Source organism: Myotis yumanensis, unplaced genomic scaffold (assembly GCF_028538775.1).
Source record: "Myotis yumanensis isolate MYYU_CA2020_CCGP unplaced genomic scaffold, mMyoYum1.0.hap1 SCAF_17, whole genome shotgun sequence".
Taxonomy (NCBI): domain Eukaryota; kingdom Metazoa; phylum Chordata; class Mammalia; order Chiroptera; family Vespertilionidae; genus Myotis; species Myotis yumanensis.
The window spans coordinates 5,359,219-5,378,861 of NW_027223768.1; the positions used below are offsets into that span (position 1 = coordinate 5,359,219).

Here is a 19,643-nt window from a genome sequence, read left to right on the forward strand (position 1 = left end):
AGCAGCCATGTATTTGCTCATGATTTAATTTGGGCAGGGATCTGCAGGGACAACTAGTCTCTACTCCACAAGTAGTAGACTGGGCTTGCCTATAGCTGAAGGGTCCAAGAGTCTTGGTGTCTAGAGCCTTGGTACTGTCTGTCAGCTAGGGTTTGGTTGTCCTGTATGTGGCCTCTAATAATTCAGTAATCTATCCTGAAATTCTTTACACGGGAGCCAACTTGCAAAAACAAACAGAAACTACTAGACTCCTTAAGGTCTAGAACTGTTCCAGCATCATTTCCGCTGCATTCTTTTAGTCAGAGCAGGTTGCATAGTCAGCCCGGATTCATGAGGAAGAGAAATAGATGCCAACTCTTTTTTTAAAAAAATGATTTTAGAAAAAGAGAGAGGAAGGGCAGTAGGGAGGGAGATAGGAAGATGAGAGTGAAGGAGGTCGGGGGGCAGGGTGGAGAGAAGAGAGAGAGAGAGAGAGAAACAGAGAAACATCGATTTGTTGTTGAAAGAGGAGTCTGTTCCACTTACTCATGCATTCATTGGTTGATTCTTCTATGTATCTTGACTGGGGATCGAACCCACAACCTTGGTATCGGGATGATGCTCTAACCAACTGAGCTATCCAACCAGGGCAATGCTAACTCTTGATGAGAACATCACCATGCCCAACCTAGGATGGGAGGAATTGTTGCTGTCTTTTGCAGATTCCATCACAGAATGCCTTTAATATGTTATTTGTTATAAGAATAAAAACAAATGTAAGCAAGAACACCTCACCTTAATTCTTTCCCTGGCCTTAATAAGAATATGCTGCAATTTCTTCAGTGTCTCCAAGCCCTCAAGTCTTAGTGTTCTGTCTCTAATTAGTTAGGTATGTATTTATGTGTCCTGCTGTCTGGATGTGCCTCCTGTTGTTATCCAACTTTTACTGGAAAGCCCAGAGAGGAAGAGGCAAGTTATCTTCAGCATCTCTTTCAGCACCTGGTACCGTATAGAGTTGAACTCAGTTCTGTCATACACTGTCTAGGGACAAGGACAGTATTAGAAACCTCTGTGGAAGAGTAAGTGGATATCGGAAGAGAAAGAGGAGCCTGAGGTTTTCTGAAATTGCAAATAGTCTGGCTAAAGAATTCCAACTTTCTAAATGGTTTTCCCACATGGAAAGGCACAAACAGATGGACACTTATGCACTGAGGAGCCTCCCATTTATTTAGATCAGTCCAAACCAGATGCTGTACCGAAGCTCCTTAAGAACACAATCTCAGCACAGTCAGGCTTCCTGGAGGGACAGAAAAGAGAGAGTTTGTTATGGCCATAACATCCAGCAGCCAGAGCACATACAGGGTGGTATGAATTCTCTACTTACCCTGCTTCATTGCTGGGCACTGGCTGGGAGAGAGGTAAAAGGACAACTAACACTAAGAAGACTAACACTAACCCAACACAATACTGACGCAGAGAGGGAACTGAGGGATGGCAAGAGAACTGTCTTTGCAAGCCAACTGGCAGTGAGTTCTTCTGAGAAGTTTGTACTTTAATGCATCCCTTAGGGTTTTCATTTGCTATTTATCAATGATAAGCTCCTGGGATTGAATTCATTCTGTTTTTATCAGCCAGGAGCTGCAAGTAGGAGGAGACATTGGGAACCCCTTCTCTTTAATTCTCTCATGAGCTTCTCTTTCATCTCACTCATCAGTTTGTACACAACATTTCTACTGTGAATGATTTAGAATTTGAAGGTGCTATCCAATTCTAAACAGTGATCTGAGTTGCCATTTGCTTATAATGTGCTGCTTGGAACCACATACCCACATTTTCAATTACCCTCTTGCAGGAGAAGGAATCCATAAATTTCAAAGTAAAATAACAGGCACTGGATCTGTTTTTCACCATGCTTATGATACTGAAGTAGAAACAATCGACAAGAGCAGCTTCCTTCTCCTTTCCCTTGCTGCCACCATGTGGTGGTGGTGACCCTTGCCCATCCTCTACTCCTGGTTATTCCTTTAACATTTTTTCTTACAGCATCTGCCCACCTCCCTCTCACAGATCCCCCTGACAATTAGGCAGATGCTATCACTTTTCTTCAGAGGAGCGTAAATTCCTATCATGAACTTGAGTAGTATAGATAGATAGAGCATGTGGCAAAAGTAGATTTCATCTATGATAAATTTCCTCCATGGGAATGATAGGATTGAAAGGCTCAGGAATTCACATCTGCCCATGTCTCAACAACACTAGCCATAAACATGGAACGTTCAGACACCTGTTTCTCTCTCCTTACCTTCCTCAAGGGTTGTCCATGTCCTCTTTGGGAGCCTCAAAGAGGGGCTGCAAGAATTCAGACATTTCCCAATGTTAATATGTCAGAAATCTCTGGGAAACCTTTCAGAGTCCTGGGAAGGGGTATGCTTCTCAGTTGTTTTTTTTTGGGGAGAGTCCATGGTGCTATTGAGTAGTCTATGCATAGAGAAGAATAGGATATGTAATTCATTCTACACACAGAGAGTGCCTGCTGTGTGTCAGAAACTAGGCTCAATGCTGGGGCAGGTGGAGGGGGGGAGACAAAGGCAGATAAAATTGTCTACCCTCATAGTGCTCATAGTTTAATGGGGAAACAGATCAGTAAATTGATAATTATAAAAACAAAGTGCTAAATGCAATGATGGAGATCTGAACAAGGTGACAGTAAATGAATGAATGAATGAATACTTTAAAAGAGGTAGAGAGATGTGCAATATTTTCTTTTAACAAACCAGCGGGAAAAGTTCTCTGGTTTGTTTAAAAGCCCAATAAACAGCTGCAGCTTTCTTGGACTGAGTCAGAAGATTGTATTTTGTGTGCATGTGTGTGTGTGTGTGTATGAGTATGTGTGTGTTTAAAGTAATCTGGGTGAGGACCAGGAAACTTGGGCTTTTTCCACCATAGTGCCAACTCCTCATTTAACCAACATTGGAAATCTTGAGTAATCAATCACCTCCCTGTACATTAAGTTTCTCTTTTGCAAAATTGAAATAGCAACTCTTCCTATATTGTAGAATTATACACATCCTGATGTTGACTTTGATGAAAGGGCCTGAAGCCCTTTTCCATCTAGGCTTGTGTCTCTGCCCCAACTTTTTCACCTGTGGAGAAAGGACATGACTGCACCCGAAGGCATGAGTTCTGCCCTTACTCATCACATCCACCCGACAGTCCACGGACGCCTCCCCCAGGGGGTTAACCGCCTTGCAGGTGTAGATGCCCCCATCGAAAGGACCAGGCTTGCGGATTTCCAGTGAGCAGATTCCCAAATGAGTGAGGGCTCTGTACTTGGGGTTGCCTTGGATATCCATGTTGTTCTTCAGCCAGACAATCTTCGGCTAGAAGATAAGGATGAGGAGGCATCAAGGGGTGGTAAGAACCAGTTGTTCTTTCTGTGCTCAGTCTCTGAGACACTTTGCCTACAAGGTTTGGGGACACACCGGCCAGAGGAGCAGGAGCGGTAGGGTGCTTTAGGAACAGATGGTACAGGGATCTAGAAGAGATAATGGCCTCTGGGTAGCTCCCCATCCCTTCTATTTGGAAAGGGGTTCCCCTTCCAGGATCCTCAACAGCCTCCACGCTCCTCCTCTTGGTTGAAAAGAGCACCTGAAACCTTGCCTTGTTCATCAAGTATTCCTGACTAAAGGAAAAGTGATCACTTCTGTTCTATCCTGCTCAAACAGCCCCTTTATGGATCAGAAGAACGGGGCGTCAGATTTGCCTCTTTTTTGTATATACATTATTGAATTGTTCATATTCTTTCCCACTGTTGGCTTGGGAGTTACTCCTGTCCCTCTGGTTAGAAAGTAGTTTCTAGAGTGGACTTACTGGTATTTTCTTTCTGAGATGTTATGGCCACATAGTCTGGCCCAGGACTAGTACACAAAAGGTACTTGGTAAAGGTTTTTATGCCATGTGTGGAGTGGGTAGGTTGCAAATAGACAGGGAACCATGCTCAGAGTTGTGGCCAAAGGCTCGATTTTAGGCAGCTCGCATGTGTGTGGCCCTGATCAGATGAAATGCGGTGGGGGAGTAAGGAGAAACCAACGGGACTCCATCACCCCTGCCAGAGAGACAGACAACTTTGGAGCTCATTCCCAATTGTCAGCCGGTCAGAAAGTGACATCTTCAGACATAAGGAACAAACACTAAAAGGAATACTCTTTGTAATACTTTAAGCAATAAAACAATTTAAAAAAAAGGAATACTGGGAATATTCTCCACGTTGGCCTTTCTTGGACTCCAAGTGCCCTGCCTTCCTACAGAACCTGTTATGGAAGAGGCAGATGATGGTGATGGGAACAAACGTTCTGGTTGGCATGCTCTTCGACATAGCTAAGGTTAGAGCAGGCGCAGGAAGCAGCATGGCACAGCCACCCATAGAACTCCCCACTCACCTTGGGAGAGGCACGTACGCAGCAGAAGAGGTGGGTGTCGTAGCCGGTGACTGTAGTGCAGTTCACCAGAGGCTGGGTGAACTTGGGAGCTTCAGAGAAATCTCGCTGGGCAAACCCCTTAGTCTTGTAAACAGTAACTGAGGTGACCAAGAAAGGCCCTGATGTAGTGCCTGCGATCTCCATCCTCCTGCAAGTCTTTATCCTTCACTTCCCAGCTCGCACCTTACCTGCTTTCTGGATGTGAGCAAGGTCGGCAGTGATGGGGGCCGTCTCACTGAGCCCACACTGGTTCTCAGCAAAGACTCGAAAAGCATAGGAATTGCCGATGATGAGGTTGGAGACTGTGAAGCTGGTGCGGTGGTAACGCTCCAGCACTGTGAACCACAGCTTTGGGGTCCCAAGAAGATGCCATGAATGAGACACCTGTTTTGTGAACTCAGTCCACTTTAGCCCACCATGTGGAGCTATCAGAGCCCCATTCCAGAATGTGCTATGCCGCCTTCCCTTCCTCCCTCCCCGCTGGGCCTCACCCCAGATTTTGTGTCAGCCTTCTGCACCGTGTATCCCAGGAGTGCCGCATTGCCTGTGTCTTGGGGAGGTGTCCACTCCAGGGTAGCGTTGGAGTCCCAAACGTCCACCAACTTGATACTCTGCGGAGGGCCTGGCCTCTCTGAAAGGGCCAAGCATGGCACAAGGCAGGGTACAACTCACATGCGGGGAAATGGCTTCAGGAGTGCCCCTTCTCCTCCTCTGCTCAGCTACTCCTCCCTCCATCCACTTCTGTGTCCCACACTCAGCGTGTGGGAGCCACCCTGGATTCCCAGCTCTCTGTGATGCCTGGAGAGGGACCCCCAGAGGACCACCCCATCTCGTGCTCTCGCTACCTTACCGATCACCAAGATGTCAATGGTGGCGGTGGCCTCTAGCCCGCCCAGCTGCACACTGAGCTGGTAGCGACCTGAGTCAGCACGTTGGGCTTCTCGGATGAAGAGGATGGAGTCCTGCTCCCCATTCCGCACACTCACACGACTGGCATCCAAGGCACAGCTGTTATGTGTCCAGGTGGCTCGAGGTTTGGGTTTGCCCTGAGAAATAGGGATAAGGCTGTGAGCAGCCCCAAGAGGCCTCTTGACCCTCCCCCCAGTTCCACATGGTGACTTGATTTGCAGCTATAAATTCCTTGAGTTAGAGATTGGTGGACTCTCCCAGGAGACTTCTGTCTTTCAGCAACAGTCTAAGGATCATGGGAAAAGGGGTGGCCTTGAGTCTCCCACCCTCTGTGAGTTTAGGTCACGGACATGCAGGGCAGCTGGGACTAACAATAGCTTCCCAAACTCCCGAGAGCCTTCCCAGCTGAGACTCCCAGCCCTCTGCAGACCAAGGGACACGGATTAGCCTCACCTCATCACAGGGGGCCCAACCCATTCCTCCCTCAGCAGTGCAGATGAAAGGCCCATTTGGCCCTGACTTCTGGTGATATGGCTCCCTTCATTCAAGACCAGGACAACTGCCCCACTGCTAGTAGGACTCTTGGTATCTGTTTCCAAATCAAACCTTGTCCTGGTCCCAGCCAAGGTCCCAGTGTGGGGCTGGGGTCTGATCACCTGGAACGGAATTCGTAGGTTCACAGTGTCTCCAACCTTGCGGATGTAGGTCTGCCTCAGTGCCCGAGGTAACCAGATCTTAGGTTGCTCTGAGTGATGGAAAGGGAGAGAATGGGGTGGTGAGCCTCCTATGGTGGGAAGAGTGGTGCTCAGAGGGAGTGGGTATGCCTTCAGCCGTGCTCCATGGGCAGGTAACCCAGGCTTAGCAAATTAAGTTCTCTCGTAGGGAATGGGAAGATTGCTCCTATCATCTTGCTGGGGTGTAGGGACAAACAACTGGCTAAAGGACCCTCTAGGGAGCGTCAGTCTTGGCAGCAAGAGCACTGGAGTGGGAACCTGATGCTTCTGTTAATTTATAACCAGCAACTCCTGACTTTCCATCAACTAAGATTTCTTTTTTCTGTTTGTGCACAGACAAGTCCAGTCTGTGTGGTTTGTCTTTCCACCCGTTTGCTACATTTATCCTTAACAACACTCCTTTTGTCAAGGCCACTTTCAATGTTAATTCTGACCTCCAAGTGTCAGCTCTGTCCCCCAGTTTGGTGCCAGACCCAAGGAGAAAGCTTTCCCTTCCAGCACCCTAGACCCACTCAGACAGCACTGATGTCATTGCAGAGGTTGCTGGCGTCTGGGTGCCCTCCTCTGCATGGCTGCCCTGCTCAGTGCCTGCACAGTGTTCTTCCAGTTTGTGAAGGATCACTTTGTACAAACAGAATCTGGGACATACTAGATCCACTGCTTACTTACCCTTGACCTCCCAGTGAGAAGAAAGATTAGATCATGTTTATTGGCTTCCAGGATGAAGACAGGAGATGCTCAGAAAGTGCTGAGTGTGACGTTTGGAAAAGGCCCAGATATAATTTCTCTCCTTGGCCTCAGGTTGCCTTGACTGAGAAAATGCAAACATCCCACCTGGGTTCCCTTGGTGTCAGCTAAGACAGACACCATTTTCCAGCCTTTTGGGGGCTCCTGTCTCCTCCTTTCTCAGGCACATATAGCCCCTGCTGCTGTTCTCTTAAATGGAATGTGACAGTGCCTCAGTTCCCACCAACTTCCCAGCCTCCCCTAACGATTCATTCCTAGAAGTTGGACACTCACTCCCACCCCACCCCCAGCACAATTGCTTGATAGTGGATTCCAAATTTTTGATAACATCCATTTCTCTGTAAATACATTCCTAAGCATTCACCCCAATGTACATTTACCTATAAATTGAACTGTTTAAATATATATACATTATATACTGCAGAATTTTGAATGATGAAATTTAAAATAAAATAGTGGTTCTGCTTTGTTCTTTCTACCCCTCAATTTTTAGATCGTTGTCTAGAGACCAACAATTTCACTCCCACAGTTACGATCTCAAGATCATCTGGCCTTTGTAAGTGAACATAACCACAGACATTCAGTGCACACTGTCCATTTTATTTACCTAGTTTCCTTTTCTGCTGTGTGCCTTATGTTTTCACTTGGGTTGTGCTGTCTTAGACTGCACTTCACTCCTGCAGGAATGAAGGGGTTCAGGGCCTCCAGTGCTCTGAGCGCCTGTCCTGCCTGAGCCGCTCAGGGTCTGCTAGCCTCAGTAGGAATAGGACAGCCTCAGAGCCCAGGCAGCTGACTGACCCTGCTCTGCTTGCTCTCTGTTTGACTTTGACTTTGGGAGGGGGCGGGGCATGAAGAACAGAAGAAGTGTTTGTGCGATGTGTTGCTCTCCTGGGGCCATCTTGGCAAGCCACCAAGGCGTTGAGAACAGGCGGATATGACTTAAGGGTTTTCTGAAAAAAGAGGGCAGCAATTGAAAAGGAGGGTCAAAACCTCATCTTGTTGGGCTTGGTTCCCCACTGTTGGGTGGGGAAGTCACCCTTCACACTTGCTGGGGAGAGGGCTGGAGGGGAGCCTCCAGAATGCCTGTGGTATGAAGGGCCTAGCTGAGCACCCAGCACAAGGAGCAGACTGGAAGGAAAGGGCTTGGAGAAGGAAACAGTTTTGCTGAGAGTATCATGTCTAGTTGGGAAGTTGTGCTGGACCGGGACTCCTGCTTCCCCATCTGAGCATGGCAAACCTGTCCACACTTCTGTCCTCCAGCATCCACCTGAGACTGGGCACCAAAGCCAAGGCTCTGACTGTGATCTTGCCCCTGGAGGGAGGTGGCAAATGAGGGACACCCTTAAGAATTGAAAAGGTTGAGGCGAGAAAAGAAGCCCAAGCTGTCATGCCTAGAAGATGTGCTTGCTGAGCTCTGCTCTGCTCAGATTTCAGGGAGGAAACAGGCTTCTGTAGATGGGTGTGTGCTCATGTATCTGTTTCCACGTGGTGTTCCTTTTGTTTCTTAGAAAAATACCTTGCTAAGTGTTAGCATAGTTTCACCTGAACTACAGAGAAACATTAAAGAAATGGGTTGATGTAGCACATAAGCTAAGAGAGGGAGGGGAATTAGGAGGAGGAAGAGCAGAATGGCCCTGAGATCCAGAGGGGATCCCAACAGGGGCAGAGAGAGAAAAGAGGCTGTCAGCTAGGATGGTGGTCTTCTCCTCCCCAGAGGTCTTCTGTGAAGTTCTCTGTTTATAAGTGAGACTCCTGACACAATGATGAGTAGATAGGGGACAAACTGAAGTTACTAGACTGCTCCAACTGAGGTTCAGTAGGCGAGGATGTGGCTTTCAGCAGGCTCCCAGGTCCCCATTGGAGGGCAAAGGATGGTTTGAGGCTAAAGCAGCTGACAAAGTGTGGGAGGTGGCAGAAGAGTGTTTGACAGCTCCAGGTGCCTGGGCAGCAAGCAGCAGGCACTTCCCCAGCTCAACCCGGCCTTCTTGTCTGCCCTGCAAACAAGAGCAATCTGACCCTTTGCTGAGAATGTTAATAGGGGGGCTTATTTGGGGCATCTCTCTTCACACCTCCATAGCCCAGTGAGGTGTGAATTGTACTGACCTTGAGGAAACATGGCTTTCTCCTCCTCAGATGCCAGGAGGGATGTGAACCAAAGACTAGAGCCCGAAAACAGAAGCGAGGTTTTCTAAGACCAGGTGTGAGACAGCCACCGTTTGGTTTCCTCCCTTTATAGAGTTTTGGGGGAAAGGCATTTTGAAAGTCCTTTGAGAGCCATTGGCTCTGAGCTGTGTCTCTCTTAGTGCTGTATTTCTCTCAGACAGGACAATATCTAATTCTTTCTTAGAAGTGAGTACCGAAGACCATCTAAAGTCCAAAAATCTTGACTCTTCTTGGTTAGAAAATTCCTCCCTAGTTCACCCTAATTTCATTCCACTGAAGTTTATGCCCAGTTCCTTATTCTTTGCTCATGGGAAAGTTTGTTCATATCCTCTCATAATTCCCTTTCACATGGTTACAGACTTTTTCTCCAGCAGTTCCCTAAGGGCTGTGTAGTCCAGATTGATGTTATGAATTATGGCCTGGAGAGGGAAGAAACAAGATGGACACATTTGCAGAGTGAAGGGGTGTGTGTGCATGTATGTGTACGTGAGTGTGTGTCGTCAGTGAATGGTTACCAGAGCATGGCGAATGCACAAGATGAACTGTGGCTTTGAAACATAACCAGAGATTTCCAGGGATCCCAAAAGTACCAGCATTTCTTAGAGAAACATTAGCAGATGCTTAGAATGTGGCCTTGGACTTATCAGAAACCTGTCTGGAGGAGTGTGATGGGAAAGGCATATGTGACCTCAGGAACACCTCGTGAAGGACAAGAATGTGTTCTCCTTGAAGACCATGAAACTAAGGTCAGAAAAAAATAAAAGGACATAGACATAGGCAACACTTCTCTGAGAAGACTTATTGCCCTTCCCTGCGGCAGTCTTCCCCTCTGCTGGTGCCTTTCGCCCTGGCTCACTGTCCTTCTCCCCAGCGCTGCTCCAGTCATGATTCCTGGTGATTTCCACAGCCATCCTTCCAACCTCTGCCGGGCCTTACACCATGCCTGCTACTCCTCCAGGAATTTAGTCCTCCCCTGCTTCACCCTTGTTCCTTGGTCATTGTCTAGATCAGTAACTGCAGCCCCTCTATAATCTGAATTATAGCATCCCATTCTCTCATCCCCACCTCTATGACAGAGATGGCCAATTGCCCACCCAGATTTACATGATCTCTTCCACAGTATCATGATCTCTGAGTAAAATTGATGAGAATCACTCCTGAACCAAGGCTTTTAAGAAATTAGTTCTCTTTCTCCTTCCACCTCTGGTCAGCTCAGCTAGGCTCAGGTGAGCAGCACGGAGCTGTCGGCAGTGGGGGTGGGAACCAGGGACTGGAAGGGGCGCCCACCACCTCCTAGCTCAAAAATGCCTCTTTGCCGAGAGGCTCAGGGAGACCACCATGGAGAAGAAGCCACATGCTTCTCCCAGGGGGGCTCTGCTTCCATGGGGCTCAGATTCTGAGAGGTGGGGTTTCCCATGGGAGCTAGTGGGGGTGTTGGGGTAGGCCCCGGATTCATGGCACTGCCCAGGGAGAGGCAGAGTGTCATGGACTATTGACTACTTAGTCTTCCAATCACAATAACTTTTCATTTCCCTCTTTTAATCTAGACAGCCACGATCTCACCCTCATTCCCTTTCTGACTGGCATTAGTATAGTAGGTCCTCCTAGTCCCTGTGATAGACATTTTTTAAAGGTAAAAGGATAAACATTATTAGTCATTGTAAAGTGCCACAAACACCATTTACCGAATTCTCAGCTAAAAAAGCAAACACCCAGCAGAGATACAGGAATAGCAAGAAAGAGTCCACCAAGGAAGGGGGTGGGGGGCTCCAACCAATGCTCCCCCGTCCTCAGTCCCCACCCCATGAAGTCGTCCGCTCTGCATAAAGCTAAGGCGGTGCCATCAGGGAGTCGGAATATCCTCCCATCTCCCACCACCCTCCCTAACCCCACGGTCACCTTCTAGAGGGGCCAGGAGCTGAGGAATAGGGCTGCTGGCCCCCTGTCGAGGTGAAGTCTGGGGTTCTTCCGCATCTGCTGGGCTGGCTTCCTTCACCTTCAGCGTGGGTCCTGAGGCCACCTCCGGTGCCGTGACTGCCTCCATGCTGGGCCACCCAAGGCTGGGCTCCAGCGGCAGATTTTCACTGTTGGTGCTGAGGGAGCGGCTGAGCACCTGCTCTTCAGCCTCTCCAGGGGTCCCTGCCATGGGGTTATGTAATTGGGCTGGCTTCTCCCCACCCCGCTACTCCCAGAAGAAGGGCTGAAGCAGGGCTGGGGCAAGAAAGGGGGATCAGACAGCAGCCCAGAATAGCCACAGGAGGAGGGCCGAGGTGGCCCTGTTATCTTGGGAGTGAGATGACACCCCTCACGCAGCACCAGGGAGGGAGGAGAGAGCTTGAGCTTCAAATAGCTCCCCCTTCTCCCCCACGCAAAGACCATCCAGACAGGGCCTCTGGCTTCTGTGGGGTTGGGTGACATCTTGACTTCTGACCTCCAGCTCATCCGACATGGTGTTCAGGTCCAAAGAAAGGGGCCCCAGAATTAGCTGAGTGACAGGCACATACATCTTTAACTGCTCTTTCTCTCTACTCCCATATTCAATGAGCTGTAAATTTTTAACTTGACCTTTTTTTGTTGTTGATACTCTCCTGAAGATATTTTTTCCATTGATTTTTAGAGAGAGTGGAAGTGGGGAGGGAGGGAGACAAAAACATTGATGTGGAGAGACACATCTATTGGTTGCCTCCCACACATGCCCCAACAGGGGTGGGAGCTCGAACCTCCAACCCAGGTGTGTCCTTGACCAGGAATTGAACCTACCACCCTTCAGTGTGCCTTCAGGGGCACAGGTCAAGGCTCTAACCATTTAGCATCACCGGCCAGGGCTTGTCAACTTGACCTTCAAGGGTATGTCCCCATTCTCTCCCCCTCTCCCTAGTAACAGTGGAAGGTAGTCTGCACTCTGGAGCCAGACTACCAGGGCTCATGTTGGCTCATCACCAACTAGTTGTGTGACTTGTGACACATCACAGTCTGTCTTAGTTGTGTTTCCTCATCTGAAAAATAGAGATGATAGTAACCATAGGGTTGCTGTGAGGATTAAGAGAGGCAATCTGTGTAAAGTGCTTAGCAAAGTATAGCTGACTAAGTGCTCGATAAATGTGAGCTATTTTTAGGTCAGGGCACTTGCCCCTTTGAAAGCTCCCTGGCCTAGGAGATAAAGTACAAAGAAAGTGAGAGGCAGCAGGGGGAGGAGGAGAGCCAGGGGCATAAGGTCAGAAGACTTGAGTGTGACTTTTGGCTATACCGCTCACTCATTAGCTAGGTGACTCTGAGCCAATCACTGCCTCTGAACCACAGGTCTTTGGTCTGTGAAACAAGGATAATGAGGCTAGGGTTGAGTTGAGGATAAAGTGATAAAAATGTAGGGAAGTGGCCAACCCACAGTAGGTGTCAAGTTACATACTGAAGGTCCTATATGATTTCCAGTTTACCAAACCATCATTCTACATGTGTGTACTCCATCCAAATGATCTGGTTTCCGGTTGTGCTCTTTATCCCCAGAAGCCAGACTGTGTATCCCCTCGGTATATACATCTCTATTTCTATATAGACTTTATTTTTAGAGGTTTAGGTTCACAGCAAAGTTGAATAGAAATATGGAGTTCCCATATACCCCTCCCCACTAGGCCCTTATTTTTTTAAGGAAAAGTGAGTGTGGTTGAATGAATAGGCTCCTTACTCATGGTTACCTTTTAGCTCTCAATTTGGGGGCAGAGTCAATAGGATCCCAATAGTCTGTGTTAGTCTTGGGATGTGGGACAGAAGCCCTCTTTGTGACTTATATAGGGGCTCAGGACCAGGACACACTGTACATACACTTTGGGGTGCAGGAACCTGTTTATCAGGTTCAAGGGGCGGGGGGAGGGCGGGGTCAGCAAGAACCTCTCCTAAAAGAAATATTTTGGATGAGAGGAAAGGGGCAACTCTTTGAAAGGCCTTAAATGAAATGGATCAGGAAGGACTATGAATAAGAGCAGCAAGAGAAATGTAAGAGGAGCAAATGGAAAGATACCAAAGTTAAACTTCAGTGTTGTCATTTGTCAAACCTGCTATAAGGAACATATAATTCAGGAGAGTAATTGTATGTTGCTGTGTCCAGAGGAAAAGTAAAGCAGTTGAAACCTGAGAAGGTGTGCAGGGTGGGTCAGTTAGACTTTCTGGGGAAAAGAACAAGAAAGCTGGTCCTACAAATACCCATGGGAAGTAGATCTTTATGAGCATAAAGAGGAAGAAAAAAAGTAAGTAGTTTCCCCCATAAATTATCTTAATACCTTTCATGGCACTTTAATTGGCTTGTGTGCTGGTTTGGTTTGATTGCTGAAGCTAGAAACTGGAAAAGCTATCATAGTAACAAATTGTAGTTTAGTCATTTCAGTAGGTCAGGTAACAAAGTCCCAGTCTGTTTTATTTCTAACCCAAATATTGCAAATATACAGAAAATTACCAGTACAAAGTTAAACACATCCAAATTTATTTACACAATGCTAAAGAAAGTTGAGTTTTGTTTCCATTTTCTGGAATTTTATTATGGGGTCTGGCTTTGTTGTGTAAATGACATGGGTTGTTGAGACTTGATTATCCCACCTCACATGCAATTTTCTGTTCCAAGGGAACAGAAGACTGGTTTGTTTTTAGCGCACATGCAGTAATGATCTTAATAACTGCTTTACACTTTAGTAGGAAGGCAGCTGTCCCCTAGTTTGGGGAAGAGGCAAAGATACAGAACAAGAGGGACCACATGCTCAGAAAGGGAGCAAGAGACAAGAGGGGGTTGAACAACAGGCACATGGGGACCCTGAGCATTTCTGTGCACGAGGATGAGGAGGAGGGTACGACTAAACCCTCTTCCCTAGATGTCCAAACACAGGAGGTGGGCAGACTATCAGGGAACATTCAGTCACCTGACCACAAATGGAGGGCATGCGGAAGAGAACTGCAGTAGAGATCTGGGACACATCAATAAATCATTAGCATGTACACTATACAGTTTATACATGTATATATGTACATATATATAAAGGTACAGATTAGTTTGTTATTTTCTATAAACAAGAACGCTTAAGAATGCACTGGTGTGAAAAAATGCATACAGCAAGTTGAAGACAATTTCAAATTCATGTTCCGATTCTTGTTATAATGTGATGTAACCAGGAAATCAACATGCTGCTGCAATTTCAATCACCCTCCATGAGGGTAAGGCCTGGGCTCTGCTGGGCAGGATGGTGCTCCCAGAGCCGCCTGAGCTGGGCAAACGGTGGCAGATGGGACAAAGCCTGGCACCTGCTGAGTGCCAGGGCTGAAAGTCTGGCCCCTCCCATCACTCCATCATGTGGCAAATCTGAAACTTTGGTTTTGTTCAAAGGACATTTAGTCCATGCTTATTTTCCTGCTTGAGAGAAGGTAGTAGCAAAGTTGAAAGCTGAATCTCTTCCTATTTGAGCAGTTCCAAGTCTCCAGGCTTCAAGTGGGGCGAGGGGGCTGTACCGACAATTAGCAGGATAAGCTCTGAGCCCATGCACACAGGGGCAGTGCTCTTAGAGCCCTCCTTAAAAGGAAGAGAGAATCTCTACCTGGATGATTTGCCTGGAAAATAGAGAACTGGGGTGGCAGGTGCCCTGCCACCTGGGGTGGGTCTGGACAAGCCAACACTCCTCTCTGTATCCCTGGTATCATGACAAAGGCCTTGGGAGAACCAGCAGGAGCTGGAGGTGGCCAGCGAATTACTAGTCTGTCAGGGGTGAGAAGCCAGCTTGGGCATGCAGAGGCCCAGAGGCAGACCTGGCAGGTTCTATGTGATAACTAACCTATTGAATCTCCCGAGCCCAACCTAGAACAACCACACACTCTAAACACTTTATTCTTCTACATGTATTTCCATCCAAATGACAGCCTAGGTGTATGCATCCCTGGTCTCTTGTCTCACTGAAAACCAAAAGCCCCCTCAGGTCTAAGATACCTGTCCACAGAGCAGAAAAGATGGCAAGTTCTCCACCTGCATTTAAGAGCTCAGACCCACTTTGGATGGTCTAATATGTCCAATCTCTCTTATGATGATAAATTTTATTGCTGAAGCCACTAGAAATAATTTCTTATGCTATAATCAAGCCCGGAACTTTCTACAATGATATGCTATACTTTACTTTCAAAGATAAGGCTCCTAACCCAACATCAGTAGGACAAATTAGAGATCTTTTTTCTTAGATGCAATCACGGATTTAGGCTGTTTTGTTCATTGGCTGAGGACATATACTTGTGAGTGAGCAGGCTGATGTAGAACACTAACTAGCTGATAAAGGGAATACACCAGGCTTGTTAGCAGTCCTCAAACCAACTGAGCCAGCTAGTCAGCCAGGGATGGGAAATGAGGAGAATGGAAAAGTGACTCTCAGTGGAGAGTTCATTCCTGCACTCTTGAACAGTGACCCTTAATGAGGTGAGAAGCAGTTTCTAAACATACTATCAAAACTATCATTGTTTTTAGCCAGGAAAAACAGGAGAATAGAATTTTTATCAAGGTGGCAAAAGGGCAGTAAACACTGCTCTGAAAGAAATGCCACTGATTCCTGCCCCACAGAACAGCCAGTCTGCAAGGAAGGAGCCTGTTCAGGGAGGCAGCACCTGCACATAAAATGTTCCAGAGTTCACGTTCCAGCCCACACTGCTCGTGATATACAGGGGCCCTGGACAATTTACTCCATTTTTGTACTTCAGCTCTATCTCCTAAAAATGGGAAATACAACCCTATCTTTTCTTTATCTCACAAGAATGTTGAGGTTCAAATGACATATTGCAAGTGAAGCTGCTCTGAAAACTACTAATTTCTACAGAAATCCCAGGTATCATTATAAGCAAAGAGCCCTACTCTTATATGCTTAGAGAAGAATATTAACTTTCCTATAAATTAAAGCTGATTAGCGAATCACAGCACGTCTACCCCAGTGAGTATATGCTAGGGGAAAAGGTGTAGGTGAAATAGATCTTTTCTGAACATCAAATTCACTTTGGGCAGGCCCAGCTCAGTGGTTTAGCATCGCCCCATGATCCGGGAGGTCAGAGTTTGATTCCTGGTCAGAGCACATGCCGAGGTTGTGGGCTTGATCCTCCGTAAGGGGCATGCAGGAGGCAGCTGATCAATTATTCTTTCATATTGATGTTTCCATCTGTCTCTCCATCTCCCTTCCTCTCTCTGCAATCAATTAAAAAAAAATACGTTAAAAAATTTACTTTGGGCAGGAGGTGAGGATGTCTGGGACAAAGGCTGACACTCTATCCTTTGTGAACTGGTTTATCTTTGGAATTATTTTTTATTTAAAAACCTGCAAAATGAATGAGCTTTTCCTAAAAGATGAGTGCTCTCTGGCTCTAACAAATACTGATTTTCTTCACAAAAACTGCTCTCCCTAACATTATTTTCTAACTGAAGCTCACTGACTCATTTAATTTTATGCAGTTTCCAAGTCTCTATAATTCTCTGTCCACTCCCTCCCCCACTTTCCCTGCTGCTGTTATTCCATTCTGGTGAGGAGAGAACTTGAGCCATCTGCTCACACATTCTGACAAAAGTTAATTTGGCACATTTACTTTTTATGGGCTTTCTGGCCATAAAATGAACTAGCAGCAAAATGGCAGTTACCAGAGAATGTCCCAATCATACTTATTGGGAGAAACCGTGACCAGCACAGCAGGTACGCCAAGACCAAAAGCATACTATACTATATTCTTGTATAGCAAATATTCAAGCCGTATTAAAATTAATTATTGCAGCTTTCCATGACTAGATGGCCACCCAAAAATCCATCTCACTACATTCTATAATTGAATTTGAAATAAATGTCAAATGGAAAACTCCCTTAAATTTAAAATATGAACTTAATGTATCACACAAAACCTCATCTTACACTGGAAGCGTTTTCAGTTGGTTCAGCCAAAAGGTTCATGCCAATAAATTACTTGGCAAAGCTGGGGAGAAGGGGCAAGGGAGAGAGCTGGCAATAAAATTCTGATTTTAAAAATAAAGCCTATAAATCTGAAAACATGTCTAGTCCTGGCTCCACGTACAACAAGCCACCTAAGAGGAAACATATAAGCAGCCAATTGAATGATTCACCACTGAGCCAACACAGCAGGCAGCAGGGCACGAGGAAGCCCATGTTCTGTCCGTAGGGGCTGCACTGCCTGGGCAGACACCCCGGGCAAGCCCTGCGCCCTGTCCTTGAGCAGGTCTGCAGGCACACACACAGCATGGCTTGAAAGATCTCAGAGGAAGGAAGAATTTCTCCTTTCATAGTGCTCTATCTAGTCAGTTCTCTGCTGCGCCCTTCTTCCTGCCCCTAGTTAAAAATATTGCCCTTTAAGTTCTCCTGATTTAGTGTCTTGGAAGCACATGGTTAAGTTAGTCACCAAAGGGCAATTAACAAGGGTATTGCCTAATTAAGCAGGAAAAAGGAAAATCACTGATCTATGGTCCCTGGAAAAAATAAAAAAGGAGGATCGGGTGTGAAACATTCTTGGAGGAGGGCTGTCCCCAGAGGCAGAAAGGCTGCCCAGTCATGCCAGTCACCAGCGCCTCCGTGTTCATCTCTGCAGCTGCTTTGTGTCACCAGCAGAGCCTAGGGACCACACCGGCTACTTGTGAGGGTTGATGCTGGAGTTGGCAGGTGCCCTGGGGCAGGCGCCATGCAAAACATGCAGGAGTACAGTTAGTGAAATGTTCCCTTCAAATTCCATTTCATTTCCCGTAAAAAACAAAAACAAACCCCAAAGAGCCCATACTTTGCAAAAAGACAACTTGAAATAAGAAGTTAAAGATTTAAAAATGTCTCCCCCTCCTCTCAGAGCCAATTGTGAGTGTTTAGGGTTTTGCCCCCACCACCCCCTGCATGTCTTTAGTAGAGGTCCTTCTGGCTTTGACGGAAGCAGCAGAAACAGAGCTGGATCCCTCGCAATGGGAAATTTATTTCCCCAAGTCGGAGCCACAGGGAGTGTAAGAGGTACTGTGTTTCCATCATCCATGTGCGGTCCCAGCTCCTTTGAAGAGCTATTCCAGGAGGTCCTGAAAGACATAAATTATATTATTTAACAGACTAAAAAATTCCTATTTTGAAAACAATTACCTCGTTTCTGGCTGACCGAGTCATAGTCATTAAGTTTCTGCTTCTAGCTTATACCCTCATTTGTCTCAATCACATCTTGATCATGCACAGGAAAAGAATCACTCTTTTTTTGTACTTCTGGATCACCCTCAAGAAGAAATGGCTCACCTCATCTGAGTCATCATGATAACCACTTTTATTGGTGTGAGAGGCTGTGTCCAAAGCATCCACACCGTCCACACCATTAGCCTCTGCATGCTGCTGCAGCACGGAGTACCGATGCACCAGGAACCTGCGAATACAACCCTTCATGAGTCCCAATGTGCTGAGGAGGGTGTGTTTATTATAGCACCAGCTTTTCCGAGTTTTATACACTCAGAGAAGGAGTCACACATACAGGAAGCAGACCCATAGTTGGCTTACGGAAAATATAAGATCTGAGAAGACTTGGGCCTGACGTTTCAGAATGTCACTTCTTTTGCTAAGGGCAGACTCAACCATGTGCCCTTGGCTGACTTCTGGTTTGACTGCAGTACCTTTGATTGACTTCCATGTTCCTTACCTTCCCCCACAGACGTATTTCTTCACAATGAGCACTCCTGCTACAACTGTGACTAGCATCAATCCCACGGTGGCCAGGATAATTGGAACAGAATTTGACTTGGAATTCTTGATAAATGAAAACACACACAAAAAAAATTCAGGCATGAATATTCTAGGACTGAATTCAAAGATGCTGCTGATTCCCCTCATTTCCCTGAGTGATCTACAGTCTTTAGGCACTTCATGATGCTACTCTTTCAACCCCCCACGTGAACCATCTCAGGAGGATGAACCAGGAGAATCACACCTGGCAGAGGGTCACCAGAACTTCGACTACCTTGAAGCTGTCAGAATGGTGCGGTCTCAGTGGTGTCAGTGTCAGAGTTACACTGGAAGCCTTGGCAACTTCCGAGATCAAATGGTAATGTGACTGTTTCCTACTATCACTGTTTCTAAGTCTTAGAGCTTTTAAGGGTGGAGCCAGAAAGGGAGATGACGATAACAGTGGGCTGAACGAGTCTAGAACAGGGCCATCAGCTGGAAAGAAGTTGTGCGAATGCTATATCACACGACACCAAGATTTATCTTTTTTTATTTAATTTTTGGTATTTTTTTTTTTACAAATAAGCCTTCTCATATCATTGTGACCTGCTTGCTTCTGGGTGGGGAAATAGGGAGTGTGTGTTTTCATTGTATCCAAGAGGAGGTTGAGCTGGATTCTGGGACAGGTTGTGTCCCTGTGGGCGGGAGTCCTGTGCAATCACACCCACAAACACTCTGAGGACAGCCACCAGGAGTGCAGGGTGGGGCGCAGGGGAGGACCCTGCCCCTTGACAAGTACACACACCCACGCATTCTTCTTCCACTGCCTTCTTCACCCTGCCCCTTGTCAGGCCCTCATCCCTCAGAAGTTAGAGAAGAGGGGACTGCAGGTTGTCCCTTTCTCATTTTGTAGATTAGGAAACTGGGGCCCACAGTTTACTGCCCCAAGTCAC

General features: G+C 46.7%; 2 protein-coding genes across 4 annotated transcripts in view; both read right to left on the reverse strand.

The window, feature by feature from the left end:
- Positions 1-1,180: 1,180 nt before the first annotated feature.
- On the reverse strand, positions 1,181-11,188 carry MYBPHL (myosin binding protein H like). Of its 2 annotated transcripts, none has more exons than XM_070396029.1 (9): positions 10,910-11,188; positions 6,023-6,111; positions 5,308-5,503; positions 4,949-5,088; positions 4,646-4,805; positions 4,419-4,555; positions 3,173-3,359; positions 2,282-2,328; positions 1,181-1,276 (listed from the first exon to the last, which is right to left on the reverse strand). In XM_070396029.1, the coding sequence occupies exons 1-8, from the start codon at positions 11,154-11,156 to the stop codon at positions 2,318-2,320; spliced, it is 1,167 nt and encodes a 388-aa protein (XP_070252130.1). In that variant the 5' UTR covers positions 11,157-11,188; the 3' UTR covers positions 1,181-1,276; positions 2,282-2,317. The 2 variants fall into 2 exon arrangements, with proteins under 2 accessions (XP_070252130.1, XP_070252129.1); XM_070396028.1 differs by having other exon boundaries at positions 4,646-4,841.
- A 2,204-nt stretch (positions 11,189-13,392) lies between these two features.
- SORT1 (sortilin 1) overlaps positions 13,393-19,643 on the reverse strand; it is a 58,315-nt gene continuing 52,064 nt past the window's right edge. For both annotated transcript variants that reach the window (XM_070396841.1, XM_070396840.1), the window contains exons 18-20: positions 18,668-18,774; positions 18,274-18,397; positions 13,393-18,065 (exon numbers count right to left, since the gene is read on the reverse strand). In XM_070396841.1, the coding sequence (XP_070252942.1) occupies positions 18,051-18,065; positions 18,274-18,397; positions 18,668-18,774 (246 nt within the window). In that variant the 3' untranslated portion in view covers positions 13,393-18,050. The remainder of the gene's footprint in view (positions 18,066-18,273; positions 18,398-18,667; positions 18,775-19,643) is intronic.

Coding starts and splice junctions, on each gene's coding strand:
- MYBPHL (XM_070396028.1), bottom strand. CDS start 11,156: ATGGCAGGGACCCCTGGAGAGGCTGAAGAGCAGGTGCTCAGCCGCTCC. Junction 6,112..10,909: donor GCTCCTGGCCCCTCTAGAAG/GTGACCGTGGGG, acceptor TCCATCACTCAG/AGCAACCTAAGATCTGGTTA. Junction 4,842..4,948: donor AGGCTGACACAAAATCTGGG/GTGAGGCCCAGC, acceptor TTCACAAAACAG/GTGTCTCATTCATGGCATCT.